Consider the following 20672-nt stretch of genomic DNA (forward strand, 5'->3'; position numbering starts at 1 on the left):
TGAACCTTTTTTGCTCTGTTTGCTGAGTTCCTAGAAACTGGTGTAGCTGCAATTTTCTGTTGGTAAGATGGAAAGGCTAGCCTGCAGAATGTCGTGAACAATTAAAAACTGGGCCAGTGTTATATAACGTATCTCCTTTCCCCTCCCTCTCCTCCAACAGCTCCCTTTTGTAACACATTGATCCAGACTATGGAATCAAATCCTTTAACCAAAATAGCCTGGAGGGCTATGAAACCATTATTGATGGGGAAAATCCTCTTTGCTCCAGATTCACCTGCCATTCACGAGATACTGAAGAATGTAAGTTATTTTCTCTCTGCTACACCTATGCACCTGCAGTGTTTATAACTTGAGCACTTTGCAAGAGAGGTCCATTGAACAAGTGGCAACCAAGCTGTTGCTGCAGGCAACAACAGACCTTTTCCCCCCTCGAGAAAATGTAACGTGGCCTTTGAACTCAGGACTGGGGAGGAATGGGGGAAGCCCAGCCTCTTTTAGTTCTCTAATACTTATCATTTGGGTTTTTTTAAAAAAGAAATCCATGTAGCTACTATAGCAGATCTTTTTCTGCTTGCTGATGCAAACCCAGGATTGCAAAAATTGAAATGAAGCAGAATTGGTATGCAGTGGTACCTCGGGTTAAGTACTTAATTCGTTCCGGAGGTCTGTTCTTAACCGGAACTGTTCTTAACCTGAAGCACCGCTTTAGCTAATGGGGCCTCCTGCGGCCACTGCGCCACCGCTGCACGATTTCTGTTCTCATCCTGAAGCAAAGTTCTTAACCTGAAGCACTATTTCTGGGTTAGCGGAGTCTGTAACCTGAAGTGTATGTAACCTGAAGCGTATGTAACCTGAGGTACCACTGTAAATAATACACAAGGCCACTTTCTAATTTATTTTACTGCACTGATATCCCATGTTTTTTGGCCCACCCAGAGACCAGTTGCAGTAATTAAATAACAAAGCACCAATCTATATCACAATAGCTGTTCAGGTTCTTAAGTTTCACATGAATTCACTATCCCTGTTCAGGCATTATTCAAAAGTATGGGGGGAATAATGTGCAGAATGTGGGTGCAGAATGCATGCCTCTCCTGCTGTCCCACAAAAACTTGTCCTCACCAGCACCAGCACCAACTCTTGCAGATTGGGCAGGGCTGTCTGAAAGGGGGGTTATTTGTGCATTCCCCTGAACATGCTTAGACTCCTCCCTGCTTTCTGAGTTCCTGGCTGCAGAAGGGCTTCAAGTGCCATCAGCCAAACACATGAAAACATCTCCCTTCAGATATTCCCACTCAATATGTGAATGTTCAGGTGAAGCCACTGGTGATATTAGGGGCCAGGGTCTCGTTCCCAAGGCACATTACTGCCACATGAATATTGCCACATTATCAATAGGCATTTGTATTCTGAAGGCAGCAGAAATACGGATTTAATGTTCGACTGTTCAGTAATTGCTTAGGGATGCTGTAGCTCTGGGTTTCCTGGGTTGAGGGGTTTGGACTAGCTGGTGTCTAAGACTATCCCCAAATCTTCTGTTTTTCCTATGATTCTTTCTTCCTCTCCCTCCTGCAACTTCCTAACTCAGGCAAATTCCACATTTGAGGAACTTGTGCGCCTCAGACTCTTGACTAAAGCCTGGAAGGAAGTGGGACCCCAAGTGTGGAGCTTCTTTCAAGACAGTGTGCAAATGAACATGATCCGGGTATGTGCAGGATACCTTACTTGGTATGGGAAGGGAACTGGAATCCATTAGGCAGAGTGATGTGATTGCTTTAGACAGCAGGTGCTGGGGTGGCAGCAATCTCTCCTATCCCCCATTCCTAATGGGACTCCCAAGCTATCCTGCTGCCCTCAGGTACAATGGACGATGCTGTCATACCTGAAGGGTCAACTGTTAGTTCAGAGTCTGTACTTCAAATGGGAGGAAGTATCTTGTCCCTTTGCCTCAGACAGCACTATGTCTTGAGCTAACCCCAGCTACAAGGGCTAATATAGTGTTGCCAAAGTTGTTGAGCTCAAAAATATATATGAAGTTTTTGAGCTAATTCGCCAAAACCTAAACTTCCAACATGGGTTGCCATACGCCCATTTTTCCCTTGGACATTTCAGTGATTTCCACCTGGACACGGTTTCCGACTGCTGTATTCTGGATATGTCCGGGAAATTCCGGATATATGGCAGCCCATGTTGGGTGTCTTTGGTTATGACTGGTCTGGAGAAGGGGCTATGCTGCCACACCCATGTGTTCTATCTACCTCAAAGCCAGTGAACACAAGGGCAATTAAGGTTTAGCCTCTAAGTAGCTGGTTAGGGCAAAGGGGTCAGACCTAGGCAGGGTTACGGTTTGGGTTCCTCTACACCTGTGTGGATGGTTGGTGTCTGATTCTGACCTTTCCCCAGACTGAATTATCCATGTAGACTTAGTTGCAGGTAATTCTTCCCTTGGAGTTACCAAGGTTGCAGTTTCCCAGGTGATAGAATACAAACGCATGTACAAATATAATATGTTAAATTAGACCTAATGTTTCTTCCCTAGGACACTTTGCAAAACCCTACGGTGAAAGGCTTCTTAAATGAGCAGCTGGGTTCTGAAGGTTTCACTGCAGAAGATGTGATCAATTTTCTCTACAATGGGCCACCAGAGAGAAGAAGGGAAGGCATGGTGAACTTTGATTGGAGGGATGTCTTCAGTGTTGCCAACCAGGCTCTGCATATGGTCCACGAGTACCTGCAGGTAAGACTTTTTCAATAGGAGGATGGATGCTCATGACAGTATTGGAACATCAATGCTCTAACATTTAGAAAATAAGAATTAATAGAAAGCATACAGGACACACAGACAATGTTTGGAAGATCTCTTTCCTATAGTAAAGCAGTAGCTTTCAATCCTTCCAGCCAGCCAGCCAAACTGCAGAGTTTTTAGGCTGTGTGTGTGCTGTTCAGGGTCACAACTTTCACAATCTAGGGAGCTGGCATTGGGGCTGATTTGGGCAAACAATGTATTTGCAGTTTCAATTGAAGTTTACAGTCCACAATGCAAATTCTAAAAGACAAAGAAAGAATAAGCATGCAGCCATAAGTAAAAAAAAAACCTCTAGAATACCAGTGTGGTGATTTTCGATCAAGAGACATGGGGGCATGATAAATTAATTAATTCAGTAATTAAGGGCTTCTGTGAAGCCAAGGAAAGGAGGCTGCCCAATCCCTCTTGGCATGATTCACTGCTCTGGTCTTGCTTCCTTGCAATCAGGGTTTGTAGTTCTGCCACAGATCCATATTGAGTGTGATTGGATCATTTCTGACGCAAGGCCGCTGCAAAATTACCTGACCTCAGAGGAAAATAACTATTGTGTCTGCATGAATTACCTGCCTAGGCCTGCTCCTTCGAGCCCAGAGGTGCACCCAACAGTGATGCACACAGAAGCATGGGGGGTTGACTCCACTGCAGTGGGAAGGGTAATTCTTACGGGTGGCGCTGTGGTCTAAACCACTCAGTCTCTTGGGCTTGCCAATCAGAAGGTTGGCAGTTCAAATCTCTGTGACAGGGTGAGCTCCTGTTGCTTTGTTCCAGCTCCTGCCAACCTAGCAGTTCAAAAGCACACCAGTATAAGTAGATGAATAGGTACCACTGCAGCAGGAAGGTAAAGGCTGTTTCTGTGCACTCTGGCACTCGTCACAGTGTCCCGTTGTGCCAGAAGTGGTTTAGTCATGCTGGCCACATGACCCAGAAAGCTGTCTGCGGACAAACACCGGTTACCTCAGCCTGAAGCGAGATGAGCACCACAACCCCATAGTCACCTTTGACTGGACTTAACCATCCAGGGTTCCTTTACCTTTTACTTTTTCTTACTGTAATACACTTGAGACCAAACATTGGGTATAAGCATATAATATGCCTCCAATTTTAATTCAGATGAGGACTTACTTGATGGAAACCTCCCCCATGAGAAGAGCTCACAAACAAACAAAACCAAGCATGTCTAGGGGAAGGCTAGACTAGAATTTGTCTCACTGGGTCTAGTTTTCTGTGTCTTCCAACTTCCAGATCCTATTACTCCCTGGCCAATTCCATCTCCTTGGTCCCATTGGGAAAAAGAAACAGAAACATACATTTTCTCCCATGGGGTCCAAAGAAGCAATTTGGAGGTTGAAAACCAACTAAGAGGGAAGGGTTAAGACTTGGATCCCAGTTTTACTGCTTGGGAGGCTAGTTTAGATTTGAAAAGGAAAAGGGGGGGCAAGGAGAATTGCATGTGATGTATGAAGGAAGAGTTGGCTTAAAAGCAAGTACAGTGGTACCTTGGTTCTCAGACTTAATCTGTTCTGGAAGTCGGTTCCAAAACCAAAGCGTTCCAAAACCAAGGTGTGTTTTCCCATAGAAAGTAATGCAAAATGGATTAATCCTTTCCAGACTTTTAAAAACTACCCTAAAACAGCAATTTAACATGAATTTTTCTATCTCACGATACCATTGATCCATAAAATGAAAGCAGTAATCAATGTAATGTACTATAAAATGAATAAAACAGTATGGAAGATGAGAAAAATTAAAATTAACTTTTTTTCTTACCTGCACTGATGGTAGTCATTGTTTGGATGGGGGACTTTTATCCATTTCCTCAGTCACACAATCAATCAGTAGCTGAACTGGGTTCCACATGGTCACAAAAACAAATTAACCGAGAAAGGCTCAAAAACAAAAACACAAAATAAATAGCAAAAACAAAAGCGCCAAACTTAATCTGTTCCGGAAGTCTTACTTCCGGGTTTTCGGCATTTGAGAACCAAGGTGTTTGAGAACCAAGGTACCACTTTATATGAATAGTCTGCTGATAGTGTCCTCTTATTTTGGAATTGTGTAGCTTCTCACTTCTTATGTGTAAAATTGTGGTACTCTTTTTTGTGGGGGAAGGTCCACAGTTATTGGGCATTGATCTTGCTTCGGTTTGGGAGGAGGGAGGTCTTGCTAACGAAGCAAAAAGTATGCTACACAGGTGAACTTTTGGCATGGAGCAGGATGAGAGTTGAGTAGAACAATGGCTTGATTGCTTCCCCAGGGGTTTTAAAGAGAGGTCTTGGCAGGCATTAATTATGGGCCCCATATCTTTCTGACTTAAGACTTTGGGCGAGGCAGACTTCACTGGATAATGGGAGAAAGCAACTTGATGTGAACAATTATTTGTAAGCATTTGTTGCTAGCTCTGATAGTTCCAACACACTTACGTTTTGTTAAAAAAACTGATTTTATTGGATTTCTGTGTTGCCACTCTGAATAGCTCAGGGAAGCATACAAAAAAATGATCCAGAGCCTTGAAGCTCACAATAGAAAGAGATTTAGAAAACACCCTGTATGGGTCTATGTTGTTGAAGAAGGTGGAACCTAAGCTGTTTAACTAAGCAGTTTTAAATCAATCTCTGTTTGGGCATTCATTTATATGCATTTCAAAACTGAGCATGCAATGGTATCCTGCTAGGGTCCAGAGCCTACTGACCATCTAACTTGATGGCTTCTCCTTACCGAATTATAAATGCTAAGTGCTATAAAAACACTAAGTATTTTTGTGGCTGTTTTAATTAACCTCTAGTTACAACTGAAAAATATATAGGGAAGGGTACATCCATAAGTTTCCTTTACGTTCAGTAAAGAAAAACCTGTAGTGTAGTAGTGTTGTACAATTTTATTTGCGAAGAAGGATGCTTTTATGAAATAATAAGTTGCCTACAGTTACTTCATATTGTTGCTGCTGTTATCCTTGAACTAAACCACCAATACTGTATGCTCAAGGGGATTTTGGGCTTCTGGTTTTTGAACAGCAGCCTCTCCACACAAAGAGGCAAGCTATTTTTTGAATCTGAGAAGACTTTAAAAAAAAAAAAAAAAACAAAACCCCAGCCTGTGGCATAGTAAGGGTTTTTGTTGTTGTTGTTTAAAGTCAAAATTTTACTGGGCATGCCGGCCCTAATGGTGTGCCTATAGCAGCGGGGTCTGATCTGAGGCCTTCTGCATGTTGTTGGACTCCAACTCCCATCAGCCCTAACCATCATGGCCTGTGGTCAGGAATTATGGGTATTGTAGTCCTCTGGAGGGTCACTGGTTCCCCAACTCTGGCCTAAGGCAGCCTTCCCCTCCATCATCTCCCTGACCATGGCACATGTTGACTGGGGCTGATGTGAGTTGGAGTCTAAAACATTTGGAAGCACCAGGATGGGGAAGTCTGGCTTTAAGTAAATATTTGGATCCTGGTTGTTGCTACTATTACACCCCATATCCAAGTTTGACTGGACTTACCGTAACCATCTAGGGGTCCTTTATCTTTACCTTTTTACTACTGTTATGCATGGGGTCTTCTGTTCAGGACCGTGTTGTTTCCTTCTGGGCCATAAAACCAGTTTTTCCCCCTCGGGGGGTAAGATAAGCAACCTTCCCCATCAAAGTTGCGGCCTAGATTCCATCTTCTCTCAGCCATTTTGGATTTTAATAAAGGCTTTAGGAAATCATAGTTGCATTTGGTAAGACTGCATAGAAGACTGTCCTTTATTTGAAAGGCTGTGTCCTGCCCAAGTCTAGTGTAAAGATAACTATATAAAAGAAAAGGATATGAATTTGCTCATCAACAGCTAGCAGCTGGACAGTATACTGAGCAGGACCACAGGTGTCTATGACCAGTACCTACTGATGCAGCTGGAGCAAGAACTGCAGCCAAGGAGTAAGTGGGCTGGACCCTAAGAAGCTCAACACGGAGCTATTAACCCATCAAGCATCCAGAGGAGGATATATAAGGCATATATCTTCACTGCCAGCTACTCCACTTCTTGGTGATGTGCTGCATTTTTGTTTACAGCAAAGTCTTCTCCATCCTTCTTAGTGGAACCCTCTACTTGAAGAGACCTTTGGTGGCATAACTTTCTGGAGACTCTGGGCTCCCATTGAATCTGTTGCTGCCTTTCCTCTTGAAGTGCAGGTGACAAAGGTTGAGCATCTAGGGTCAGGCCAGGCCTTGGCCTGTGCTCAGATGGGTTATCAGTGGGGCTCAGATGAGACATCCGTGAGCCAAAGCACTTTGGTCAGCTTTAGGACTTTTAATGGGTCCTTCCATGTCCTCATGAAGTCCTGTGCCGCCTCTTCAAAGGATTCTGATTGTGCAGGATCCTGACAACTGTCACTTGGTCAGTCTTCCCCACTATGGTGAGACGTATTTCTGTTTATATTATAGTTATTACTTTCCTGATTTGCATCAATACAGATTAATTTTGGGCAATGTTTTTGTCATCTTTTTTGTTATCAATGTCCACTTTTCAGTGATAGAACTGTACAATGTTCCTTTTTACATACGAGCATAATTATAATACATCACTTTTTGTTGATCATCCACTAAAAAGTGATATAGCCTTGACATATCCTTTAAGTAAGGCATATTTTGGAACATCATCAGTTTAGTTAAAACAGGATCCTTTCTATTCAGAGGTGCTTCCCCCACCCTCCCCCACCATTTAAAACAACATAAGAAAAGTTTCTTTAGATGACAAGGCTAAACAAAGGAGACTTTACTTTTCAGAGAAGTCTGCCTGTTAAATCACAAGTTGTCTGCAAGCACTTTGATGTACAGTAATTGTTGGTTGTTGGCTTGCCGAAAAGACCATCTAGATAGAAGATAAGATCAAACAAGTTGGCTTTGTGTGGCATTCTATGAGGTGAGGTAATTAAACACATTTCTTCCTAGTCCGTTTAGGAACTGAATGCTGCCTACTTACTTGCCAAGATGAGACAATGATAATAACTCACTGGTTTCGGAGTTAGGAAGCTCAATAAAAATACAAATATATGGTTATGTGTGTTTTTTTTTAAATACTTGCCATGCCACGTTTGCAGTTCCCAATTGCTTTTTCTGTAACAATGCACAGGAGTGTGGTCAAATGTCAGTATATCAGCAGATATAAAGATACATTTAAAGCACACACACCCCAAAGGAATCCTGGGAACTGTACAGGCAATGACCAATTAATGTGTCTCTGAATGATGTGTGTTTGCGCATGCGCGCATGGCACTGAACCCGGAAGTGACAGAAAATATCACTAAACACGTCCCTTAAAAGGTGGTACGGGGCAGGGCACACTTATGTGTGCCCTGCCAACATGTGTTGTATCTAGGAATGGAACCTCCAGGCAAAATGATTGTTGACTGTAGTTGAAGGGTGTTTGGAATTATAGCTCTGTTGGGCTGGTGAACTACAGTTCCCAGAATTCTTTCAGCAGGGGAAATGTGTTTTATGTATATCCCATGTACACATAGTGTCTTCTGCAGAGATGGACTATATAAGAAGTGTGGAATGGGATCCCTTCATCACCCCTAACACTTTTAAATAGATTCTGCTGGTCGTTACATAATAATAAAAGTTTGTGACAATTTTCCAGTCCAATAACTGTGTCTACCTCTGGATTGCTGCCATGGTTCCATTCATATTCCATCATTTCTATGTATTCATTGTGAAAGACACGTTTTCAGATGCATCCTCAGCCCTCCTGCTCATTCCTACTGGGCATATATGCTAAGAACGCCTCCAGTTTTCACCCACAGCCCATGATTTCAACCCTTACACTTTTCCAAGCATGCAGAGTTAAGTGGAAGCTGAGTGAAGTGTTTACCCATAGAGAATTGTATCTTGGTGCCTCCTCACTGCAGTGTGTTCTTTCTGCTGGATGTGCTGATGAGACACTTTCCTCTTGTCTACCTGGTGATTTTGTTTGCTCTCCCAGTCTTATTTTCCAGGTGGTGGGCTCACATTATCTTTTCCCTCTGTTTGCTGAGATGAAGGTTTTGCTTTGGTGTTCTTCCTGGCTAGACATTTCTTTAATGACCAGGCTCCCAACTCTCACCCTACAATTACTCCATTCAGGCTGCAATCCTACACCCATTGTAATCCACATTGAACTTGTGGGGGGCCCCCTCTCTTTTGAATTAGAAGTATGTAGGATTGCATTGTCAGTCTCCAACGTTACAGGATGGTAGTATAAATGTTAGATGTGGAATATTCTTAAATTGGCCTTTTCAGTCTTTCCTTTTATCTTTTAATCACCAGTTTTTACATATCACTTTAGCATGAGAATAGGCATAGAAGTCTTAAGGCGTGTCTAGATTAAAATTTTAAATTGTTTTCAAGTCTCATGCATTTCCCAACCAAGAAACTACCAGCAATACAATTTCAAACTGGCTTCAATGTGTTGTGTTGATGTTGTTTTACAGCAGGGATAACCAATATGGTGACTTCGAGATACTGGTTTTATTCAATTATTTCAGTTATTTATTAGTCATTTTTCAGGACCCAAACCCACAGAAAAATAAAAAGAATAAACCATCAGGCAGAATACAAATCCCATGGTCAGGGGTGATGGGGAGTCCAGCAACATCTAGAGGGCACCATGTTGGCTATCCCTGCCTTGGAGTAAGAAGCAAAAAAGTTATAGTGAACCCATTTGTGCTTATGTAATGCGTATGTCCTTCTGTCCTACTCCAATGTGTCTTCTACCTTTTTACTCTCTGCAGTGCTTGGCTCTTGATAAATTTGAAGGCCATGCTGATGAAACCCACGTGACTCACCGTGCTCTTTCTCTTCTGGAGGAGAATAAATTCTGGGCTGCTCTCATCTTTCCTGATCTGGACCCAAAAACCAGACTGCTGCCGCCTCATGTCAAATTCAAGATTCGCATGGATATAGATTCAGTGGAGAAAACGAACAAAATCAAAGACAGGTGATGGCAGTCTCGCATCTCGCAATGTGTTGAAGGCCTGGCCCAAGCTTGCCTTGCCTAGGCTATGGCACTAGGCCCATGTTGGCTGGAGTCAGAATATAAATCAGAGCAGCCAAGACATTTCAGTGACTAAGACGGAATATCCCGGTGGTGAAAATATTATAATAAAAAGCTAGATAAATGATATTTTGCTACTCTTTGGGGGTTTGCCACCCCAAATTCTGCCTAATGGTAATCCCTAAATCAGAGGGTGTTATGAGGCAGATGAGCAGATGCTTGATAATATACAGCCATCCTTTATATGATGGTACAGTGTGGAATGCACATCTAGAATTGGACCCCACATTGTGTAGACTGGTAACAGAAGAGAAGCCTTGAAAGCCTGATTTACTCAGTGTAACATAATTTATGGTAACATAAAAAGCAAAGATAGCTGTGTTAGTTCATAGGAAGAGCTGGAAAAAACAAGATATTGGGAAATAACTTGAATAGGACCAACCTAAAAAGTTACAAAATAGTGAGCAAGCTTTCTCCAGAATTCTTCGTCAGGTTGGATGCTGTACAAAGCTGGGGGGAGGAGATAGGAGATAGGAGAAGAAAACACAAAGAGTACATTAAAAATTGGCTGGGTATTGTAGTCATGCTCAGTCTCAAAATGGAGGCTGCAGACTGGCTGAATTAATCTCTGCTAGGTGTTGCGGGTTTCAGGTTACACTTAGGATTCTGAGACAAAGAAGCAATGGCTGAAAAGCCAATTTGGAAAGTATAAAACACCAACAGTGACCTAGATCTATCTCCAGCCTTAAGCTAAACACACAAGCTCCTAGCTGGGCGGGGATCTGTAGTTCTGATCAAGGTAGAGCTGCCACTTTTTCAACCTTGAATAGTGTAAGTCTGAGGCTCTGTCAATTGTAATGTCAACCCTAGTCAGCTTTCTAGGTTGCATATAGTAATGTTTTTATGTCTTCACAGGTACTGGGATCCTGGCCCAAGAGCTGACCCAGTGGATGATCTGCGTTACATCTGGGGAGGGTTTGCATATCTGCAAGACATGGTTGAGCATGGAATCATCAAGACGCAGACTGGAGTTGAAGTGCCTTCGGGGATCTACCTGCAACAAATGCCCTATCCATGCTTTGTAGATGATGTGTGAGTAAGAGCAGCCACAGTGATCTGTTTCTGATAACTAATTGGGTGGCTGGGTGGGTGGCAGATTGGATTTTACAGGGGGCTTGGCTGCTTTTTGCCTTTGATCTTGCTGAAAAGCTGGAGAAATCCAGGATGAAGGTATTAGGCAAATCTCCTCCCCACCCCCAAGGAGTCCGGGATGGGCTGCTGCCCTGGTTAAGTCTGAGATAAGGAGGCTGGAACAAAAAAACAACACCACCAAAGCACTGGAGCATTTTAAAACTTTAAAATAGAGAACAGCAAGGAGACCTTAGGTCTAGGATAACTTCCATTGGGAAAACAACAATCCATGGATTCATTAGCAGAATGTACAGGAGAAGTTAGAGTTTATAGCTGTCTGAATCTTGCCATAAAACAAAATGAGAGGGGAAAGAGCTTTTGTTTTTTAAAAACTCCTCTGGTTTTTAACAAGAACTTGAAGGAAGGTTTGGTGAAACGGTACAGTGTTCCAAAACAATCAGTGGCTTTCCCTATCTCTGGAAAACATTTTACACTGACCGACCTAGCAGGATTTTGTTCACTTTTTCTCTCATGCAGCCACAGATATTGTGTGGGCGGTTGTGCCCCAGAAATGCCCTTGCAAATCAGGGAGCCAGAGACTCTCCTAGCTGTGGAGCTGCCACTGGGGATTCCAGTGCGGTGAAATCGACAGTGTGTCTGACGAGAATCAGGGAGACCCATGTTAGGAACACAAGAAGAGCCTGCTAGATCAGGTCGATGGCCCATCTGGTCTGTTGTCCTGCTCCCACGGTGGCCAACCAGATACCTGCGGGAAGCCCCAAAGCAGGGCCTAAGTGTAGTCTCCTCACTTGTGATTCCCAGCAACTAGCACTCAGAGCCACACTATCAGAAGCATAACCATTGTGGTTTGTCTAATCCTCTTTTAAGACCTCCCAAGTTGGATGCTATAACTGTTCCTTATGGGACCGAACTGCAGCATTTATCTGGGCTGCGTGAAGAAGTACAGCCATACCTCGGGTTACAGCCGCTTCAGGTTGCATTTTTTCGGGTTGTGGACCACCAAAACCCGGAAGTACCGGAACAGGTTACTTCTGGGTTTCGGCGGTTGCACTTTGCGCATGCGCAGAAGCGCTGAATTGCAACCCACGCGTGCGCAGACATGGGTTGCGAACGCTGCGGGTTGCATCCCGCATGGATCACATTCGCAACCCGAGCGTCCACTGTACTTTCTTTTGTCTGTCCCAAATATTCCAACATTCAGCTTCACAGGATCTTCCCCGAGTTCTAGTGGTATGAGAGAGAGAGAGGGTCAAAAACTTCCTTGTCCGTATCACGTTCAAACACCTGATCAGCTATTAAGCTCGCAGTCTTTTCCTTTCAGACTTACATACCCCACAGGCCTGTTTTGAAGTTTTGTATGCGAGTGGGGAGTGATAATATGCCATCCTGAGCTCCTTCGTAAAAGTAAAAAAACGTAAGAAATTATAAACAAAATTTGAATAACTTATCAGCACCCTGCCCCTGCAACAAACAGTCTATGAGCAGATAAACATGAAGATAATAATGTTGCAGTAAAAATACAATACAAGCAACAAATCAAGCACAAGAATAAAACCAAAACAGGCAATTCAAAATAGGAAGCAAAGAAATAAAACCCCATACCAGAAAGATATAAGAGTAGGCACCATGCCAGGCCTCTTTAGGCAGGGCATTCCACAATGGGTGGGTCTGCCGTTGGGAAAACTGATCCTAAACCTCTGCTGCCTTGCGGCATATCTTTGGGAGAAGAGAAGGCTAAGGAGTAAACCCTACACAAATTTGGAGTGGAGTCCCTAAGATGGTTGGATAGTGCCTTGCATGCCTCCTTCTGGCAACTCCTGCAGCCAAGCTGGTACCAAACGTATTGCTCTGCTTCCTTTTGGATCGCATCAGTGAGGCCAAGAGGGGGGTCTTGTTGTCTGACCCTCCATGCACACTGTCCAGGCTTGTGCCCTGGGGTGGTCACTTAGGTGCAGTTAACACAGTGGTTTGACTTCACCCTTGGAGGCACACTCCATTGACAGACAGATGCCAACAAAAAACAAAGGGGTCTGCCACTAAAAAGGCCTTTTTTCTCATAGCCACCCACAGCCTTCGCTGGGCGGGGACACTCGGAGAAGGGCCTCAGATGATGGCTTGGGTAGGGACATGTGGGAAGAGGTCATTCCTCAGATACCAAAGCCTCCAAACAATGAAGAGCTTTAAATGTCACACCTCTGAAAGATCAGCATTGTGAATAGTTCTGCAGCTACAGTATCTGAGCATCTTCCTTTGCAGGGTTTTGTGGAGGCTCAGCTGCTTGTGCTGCTATGTGCATGAATGAGGTAGGGGGTGGCAGGGTCATAGTCACGCATACAGCATTGGAGTTTTGTGTATCGCCCCCTAACAAAAACCTAACAATATCAAATTCTTCAGCCTCTTACTTCAACTTCAGCTATCCATTAAGTTCAGCAATCCTGAGGTTAGAAGCTGAATGAACTTTCTTTTTCAGATTACAGAGGGTAAGAGACCAGGCCCAGGGTCTAGCTTTTTCTAAAGGTTTCGCATTCCTTTGATTTATCATCAATCATCATTAACCCCCAGGTCTCTTCTTTACATACAGGGAAGGGCTCTTAATGCCATTTTTAAACTGGTTTCAAAATGGGGAAATGCTCATGTAAAACGAGAGCTAGATTAATAGCGTAGGCCCAACATATAATGAGACGAGATCCCACTTACATCGTCTTTTATTATTCCGCTTTCAAAGTTGCTTCAAGGCTGTCTCTTCTTCTAAATCATAGTATGCTGGGTATGTGCTGCCATAGCTGCTTGTCTATGAATGAAGTGCCTGCCTCTGATGAAAGACAGCCCTCTGGTGGTTAGACCCAATAGCATAATTCTTGAATGTAAACACTATTCTTTTAGATTAGAATCTTTTAGATTCATGCATTTTAAAAAATAATTAATTAAATTAAATTAAATTAAGCATTGACAATACTGCACTGAGCATACAACCTTCCACCAGGTAAAATATATATTTAATATGTGGCATTTTTCCTACCTAGAAGGCACCTCAGTTTGGGGAAAATGCCGCATAGGCTCATTTTACAACATCACATGTGAAAAATCACTCTCGTGTATCTGTTGTCATGACGGATTATGGAAATACAGTCTCGCATGGCTCCCTCCCCAGTGAATATACTGGCTCTATGCAGGAAAAAAGTGGCATGAATCAGGTTGAGGTTCTAACTTGGGAGTTGAACTCAGTGGGAGTTACTTATGAGTAGACATGTGTAGGATTGCATTGTCAGGATAGCAATGGGTTGGAGCTAACTAAATTCTACTCAGAGTAGACCCATTGAAATTAATGGACCTAAGTTAGTTATATTTAATGATTTCAATGGGTTTACTCAGAGTATACTAATGCTGAGTACAACTCAGTGTGTGCACTGTATAGCATCATCTCCCTGCAAATATAACAATATTTCTTACTTTCCTTGTAAGGTTGAAGTATGTGAAAGTAAAGTCACAAGTATTGTTCTAGTTGGGTGTCATTTGTATGTTGTTTATATACTTATCATATTGATATCCCGTCTTTTATCCCAGGAACTCATGATCCACCATCATTTTCTCTCTCTCTAGACAACATAGGCTGAAAGTCAGTGAACGGGCTTCATGGCTAAATGAGAATTTAAACCCAGCTCTCCCCATTCCTTGCCCAACATACTAGCTGCAACATGCTGGCTATTTGACAAGATATTGGTAGGGGGACAGGGGAAATACACGGCGGCTTGGCACTCTGAAAGTGAAGTTTGGCAGGGAAGCCTTATCATGAAGCAATAACAGCAGAATCCTCAAGGGCAGCATTTTGTGGTCTCTAGTTTCTATTTCTGTTTCCTTTTTAAACACAAGGGTCTGTCTGGGAGGCACCAGCTTGCAAAATATATCCCTTCTCTGCCACAGATAGCATGGCCTAGATTAATTCTCAAAAACACTCTTTTTCTCCATTTGTCCAGTAGCGACCTCACTTAGCAGCCAAGGTGAGAAATATTCTGCCTCTGCGTTCTTTTGTTTCTGACTTGATCTGTCTTGCCATGATCTTATCTTTGGCTCCAGATGCCACCCCCTCTCCTAGCAGCACAGACAAAACAGACGCAGATAATCCTATAAACATATGATACAGGTTTATTCCCCCCCCTTTAATTGCTACATCTCCATGTGCTGACTTGATTGTATCCTCAAGGAGGAGGCATGCTGTGCAAAAGGGCAGGATCTGCCTCTAGATCAGGTATTTGAGATGGGTAATTGATCGCAGGGCTTTGGCACAGTCAATGTGGGTTCAGCCACAGCACAAGATTGCTACCTGTGCATGGCAGGGAAAGAATATTACAGCAGACGTTGATACACCTGTGAACAATTTAGACCTGCTCCCCCCTTCCATTTTTAATTTGATTTGTTCCATTGAATTGAGATTGCCATTAACACAGAGCTCACAAAATCAGAAGGTGTTTTCTGTTCCCATAATGAAAAACCTTAGACAAAGATAAATCAACCACCAAGTGGAAATAGCAGCGAGCAGACTGGGGAAAGGCGCTGTTGCCAGCTGTGGCCGACTCTGGGGTTGAGGCGCTCATCTCGCTTCATTGGCCGAGGGAGCTGGCGTACATCTTCTGGGTCATGTGGCCAGCATGACTAAGCCGTTTCTGGGGAACCAGAGCAGCGCACGGAAACACTGTTTACCTTCCCGCCAGAGCGGTACCTATTTATCTACTTGCACTTTGACGTGCTTTCGAACTGCTAGGTTGGCAGGAGCAGGGACCAAGCAACAGGAGCTCACCCCGTCATGGGGATTCGAACCACCGACCTTTGATTGGCAAGTCCTAGGCTCTGTGGTTTAACCCACAGTGCCACCCGCGACCCGTTGCCAACTCTACCGAATCTTAAATATATTGGGGGTTTATATGGGTTATGAACTGTCTGCAATAACAGAGGAAGGCAATTTTTAAAAAGGCAGAACCTTATGGGGCACCATTTCCTGTTCAAGTGAAATCCATTTTTTAAATCCACTTTCCTAATAATGAAACTGCACTGTCTTAGGGATCCCGTGACGCTGTGCACTCACACCAGTTTTATGCCAACTTAACTTTCACTACTTTCCCTGAATAAAACTAGAAAGCATAGTTTGAGGATGCTCTGAATTCTCATGGAAAACATTGGAGGTTTCCCTAGAGAGAAGGAACGGCTGTTAGACCAGTTTCAATCCGTGCGTCCCTTTCGCACTGCCTCTTGGAGATGGTATGATTTTAACCTTTGTTTTATTTCTTTCCTGGGCAGCTTCATGGTTACTCTGAACCGTGCCTTCCCCATCTTCATGGTGCTTGCTTGGATCTACTCTGTCTCCATGACGGTAAAGAGTATTGTGCTGGAAAAAGAAATGAGGCTGAAAGAGGCCATGAAGAACAGGGGGGTCACTAGTGGGGCTGTCTGGTTCACCTGGTTCCTAGACAGCTTCATCATGATGGCTGTGAGCACGTTTCTCCTGACAACTCTCATTACGGTAAGAGCATCACCTCCAGGCGTGGAGCGTTTTTCTTTTTCAAGGCCCAGACGTGCCATTTTGCACTCACGCTGCCGGTACTACCAAGGAATAATGGGAGCTATACAAAAAAGAGACAGACAGACATGCTGGAAGGATCAGCCTCCCGAGCACGTAGCAGCAGGCACATTCCTTTAGGTAGCCCCCAAAGGCAGCATCAGCACTTGACAGAGATAGATATGTTTACTCCTGAGAGACTCGCAAGATTGCCTTCATGACAGTGCCTCAGGTTGGATTAGGTTTGACAGGTCACGTTCTAAACATTGCTGCTCACTTCAAGGAGGCCTCAGAAAGCAGGAATTTCTCTCTCTCTCTCTCTCTCTCTCTTTCTCTCTCTCTCTTTCTCTCTCTCACTAAGTCTCTCTCTCACTTCTTTTTAAACCTTACTGTGAGGCATCTACCCTCTAACTCATTTGTCACAACCACCAGCTATTCGCTTGGTTCGAAAAAACACGTTGCTTCCGGGAGGGGGCACACAGAGTCATACCACTCAAGTGTGTCCCTCGGCGTTTGCTTTGATCTTTTCAATAAGCTTCTCCGCATTCCTCCATTTGGTCTGCAAAGTCTTACATAGGATGCTGCCAGGTCAGACTACTGGTGCATCTCACTCAGTGTTGTCTTCAGTGACTGGCGGTGGTTTCAGACAGGGGTTTTGCTCAGGAAAATTAACCACAAACCCCCCACATTTTGGATAACCTCCAAACCTGTGCCAAACTTTTGCAGTTGTTTTGCCAGACCTATTTAGAGGTGCTGTGGATTTAATCTGGGGGACCTGTTGCATGCTCCGTCACTGAGCTGCAGCCCATCCCTTAACCTCTTTCTTTCCTTCTCTCTGACTTACTCAGCCTTCTAATGTCCACCAGACATGATAACTGGGCATTACTTTGCAAAATGTAGAATGGCCCTCTTAGTGACTGCAAATATGCGCAACGCAGAGGGTGCCATAAAAGACCAGAATCCACCTTTCAGCTTAATTGCTCACACAAAATTATCCAGACTGTTGATTCTCTCAGGAAATAATAATATTGATCTGCCTTGTAGAGTTGCACAACAAGGAAATTTTTGAATTCTCCAAAAGCTTTATATAAATGCTGAATGTTATCCAATGAACATTCTAGGATAGTTCCCAATGGATTCTCCCTTGCTCAAAATACTCATGGACATCCAGTGAAGTGGAATGTTGGAAGATTCAGGACAGAAAAAGGACAGCCCATAATTAAACAGTGGAACTCACTCCTGCAAGCCACCAACTTGGGGGGCTTTAAAAGAGGATTAGACAAATTCATGGAGGATAAAGTTATCAGTGGTTACAAGCCATGATGGCTGCATTCCGCCTTCATGCTTGGAGGCAGTACACAAGAAGGGGGAGTGCTGTTGTGCTCAGGTTCTGTTTGTGGGTTTCCCATAGGCATCAGGTTGGCCACTGTGAGAACAGGATACTGGGCTAGATGGGCCAATGCCTGATCCAACAGAGCTATTCTTAAGTTAATTAGAAGATGGAACTCTTGCTTTTAAGTCACGGGTCATCTTGGCAGCTGGTGGGTGGAGTTCACCTTTCATGCCTCTGAGTAAATAGTGCCTGGGAAATTTCTCCTGACAAAGGCGAAGCTGAAAATGCAGTGGGAACTATTCTGTCCTATTGGGAACTACTTAACAGCATGAAAACATACCTCTGTATACCCATTGGCTTGGCTTTTTTTGTTCTGTTTCTTCTTGTTGGGTGTGGCGCTCTTGTTTTTTCCTGGTGACCCTAAGGATTTCTTTCTTTATTTAATGTTCTGCTTCCTTTTGCTGTTTGTTTATTATAAGGGTTCTATGTTATTATGATTGCTTTGTGATCTGCTGTGTTCTAAAACAAAAGACAAAGCCTTCCTGATAAAGATGACTCTGGATGCCAGAATCTTAGCGCTTACTAAAGAACAAATATTTGTAAACAACTACTGCTAAAGCAGTTTACTTTTATGAGAAAAGCCTGCTCCTGTTCAATTATTCCTCTGCCAGGCCTACCTGAACTGATATGGTGTGTCAGCTTTGACATTGTAGCTTGGCTTAGGTATGCAGTCCTATAGTTAGCACTTAACTTTGACACCACATTAATTTGGTGCTTATTGTTTGTTTGAGTTCACCAGCAGGGCTGATGTTATTTATATCTGGTGTTTCCCCCTTGGACTGAGGTTGTTTCCCACTTCAAGTTCAGATCAAGTGTATCCAATATATCTTTTTCTTCTTCTCTAGAATATGGTAGTTAATGCCTTACGTGCCACATGTACGTTGCCAAATACTGCTGTTAAGAGAATGGCTTTGGCAGTATCTTTTGAAGAGTACATTAGGGGATCTGACATCTGACATATTGGCAAACTATGAGCTGGTTGTTGGCAATAGACCCCTGGTGATATAATCAGATAAGCTAAAGGCCGACACATTCCTCTATAGGAGTTTATGCCAGCAGTGATATCATACCAGTAGTAATTCATACTGTATATTGTGCTATTCCATTACTGCCACTTTTCGTGTGTCATTCTTCCTTGCACAAGCATAATTATACTTAATGTTAATAATTACTGCTGCACATGAACAAGCACACTTCCTGTGTGGGATAAAACAACAATGATGGTCAATTGTCATTTGTAACTTTTGTCAAAAAATAGCTGTAGATATACAAGGCCTAAAAGTACAGAACAATTATCTGTCCCACTTGATTAGATAAAGCTAACATTCAGTTGAGGTCCAACTGTTCACTGTAATGGGGTCCTTAAAGATTCATAAAGATCATCCTTGGTTTACTTAGCAGTGCAAAGGATCCTGGTAGATCTTAGCCACCCTCATGAGATCTCCCTGGTTCTGGGTATTTGAATGTCATTTAGCAGCAAAATACTATTTCAGCTTTTTAAAAGACAGCAACTTTTAAAAAGACAGTTGATTCCCTTCTTCATGGACCCTATTTTTCAGAGAACTGTAATCTGGGGAGAAGAGATGACATGCAAAATCAGTATATGCTCTGAAAATTCAGTATTTTGGCTTTTTGGTTTATTTTTAAGCATCTGCTTTCAGGCAAAGGTGCAGTGTGTGAATTTGTATAAAAACACTTCAAGCAAACTAGGGAGGTGGAGGAACATGTTTTTAGCCCCATTCCAAATCTCTTACTTTTCACATTTTGTAAAATTTTAGTCTGGTTGAACTATCTATTTGACTGCTATAGGATGCAATGCTGTACATGCTTATCTGAGAAACAGTCGCATTGAACTCAATAGGATGTCTGAGTAGACATGCATAGAGTTGCAGTCATAGCAAAGTGATTGACCCTTGACCAACAGAGGGCAGCTGCACAATTTATGCTGGGAGGAGCAATAATAACTTGATATTTTTTTCAATAGCAACAATCCATGCAATGGCCTAATGATTACTGAAAGGCAGCTGCTTTTGTAATTCATGATTCAGTCCACGAGACACCCACATGCTAGACTAGACCTGTGCCTTTGAACTGCACTTAGAGCAAGTGAGGGTGCTGCCTTAATGATGAGCCAGAAATCTGGACAACAAGTCTTCTAAACTGCTGTGTTTGAACTCTACCCTGTGATGGTGGTACTCCTGCCTTGTTATCACCCAGTTCTCGGTACAGGGATGAGGAACCTGTGGCCCTTCTGATGATGTTGAACTACAACTCCCATCATCCCTGAGCATTGGTCCTGCTGGCTGGGGCTGATGGGAGTTGGAATCCAACAACATCTGGAGAGAAATTCACCCAGTGCCTATCTAGGAGTGTGCAGGGTCATCCTGACATCTTTTAATCCATGGCGGGCTACCTTCCCTGCAAGATAGCTACTGGTAACCATGCCCTGATCTTAAAGGAGGCTGCATTACCCAAAATGCCTGATCTTGAAGCTAAGGTTTTACTAGCAACTCTATGACATTGAGCAACCTGCTGCAGCAATATTGCAACACCCTTGCATGAAAGGAGAAGTATGATGAAGCCACACTGATGACATGCACAGCACAGAACAAACAACACAGCTTAAGCTGCCTGTTACTATGATGTGGCATTTTACAAGGATTGGATATGTTGCATGACCACATAGGATACTTAAAGAAATTCTCATACAGGTGCATCCTTCCACAAAACACACACACAGTTGTTGAACAGAGCTAGATACACCCTTCA

The 20672-nt window shown here is 43.3% G+C and overlaps 1 protein-coding gene across 1 annotated transcript in view; it reads left to right on the top strand.

Moving 5' to 3' along the window:
- ABCA4 (ATP binding cassette subfamily A member 4) overlaps window positions 1–20672 on the top strand; it is a 101765-nt gene that overhangs the window by 37293 nt on the left and 43800 nt on the right. Inside the window, exons 10-15 of the mRNA XM_081865624.1 lie at window positions 161–300; window positions 1589–1705; window positions 2540–2737; window positions 9545–9750; window positions 10723–10899; window positions 16252–16474. Coding sequence (XP_081721750.1) covers window positions 161–300; window positions 1589–1705; window positions 2540–2737; window positions 9545–9750; window positions 10723–10899; window positions 16252–16474 — 1061 coding nt within the window. The remainder of the gene's footprint in view (window positions 1–160; window positions 301–1588; window positions 1706–2539; window positions 2738–9544; window positions 9751–10722; window positions 10900–16251; window positions 16475–20672) is intronic.

The sequence above is a fragment of the Podarcis erhardii genome, assembly GCF_964252035.2.
Source record: "Podarcis erhardii genome assembly, chromosome: 6".
NCBI lineage: Eukaryota > Metazoa > Chordata > Lepidosauria > Squamata > Lacertidae > Podarcis > Podarcis erhardii.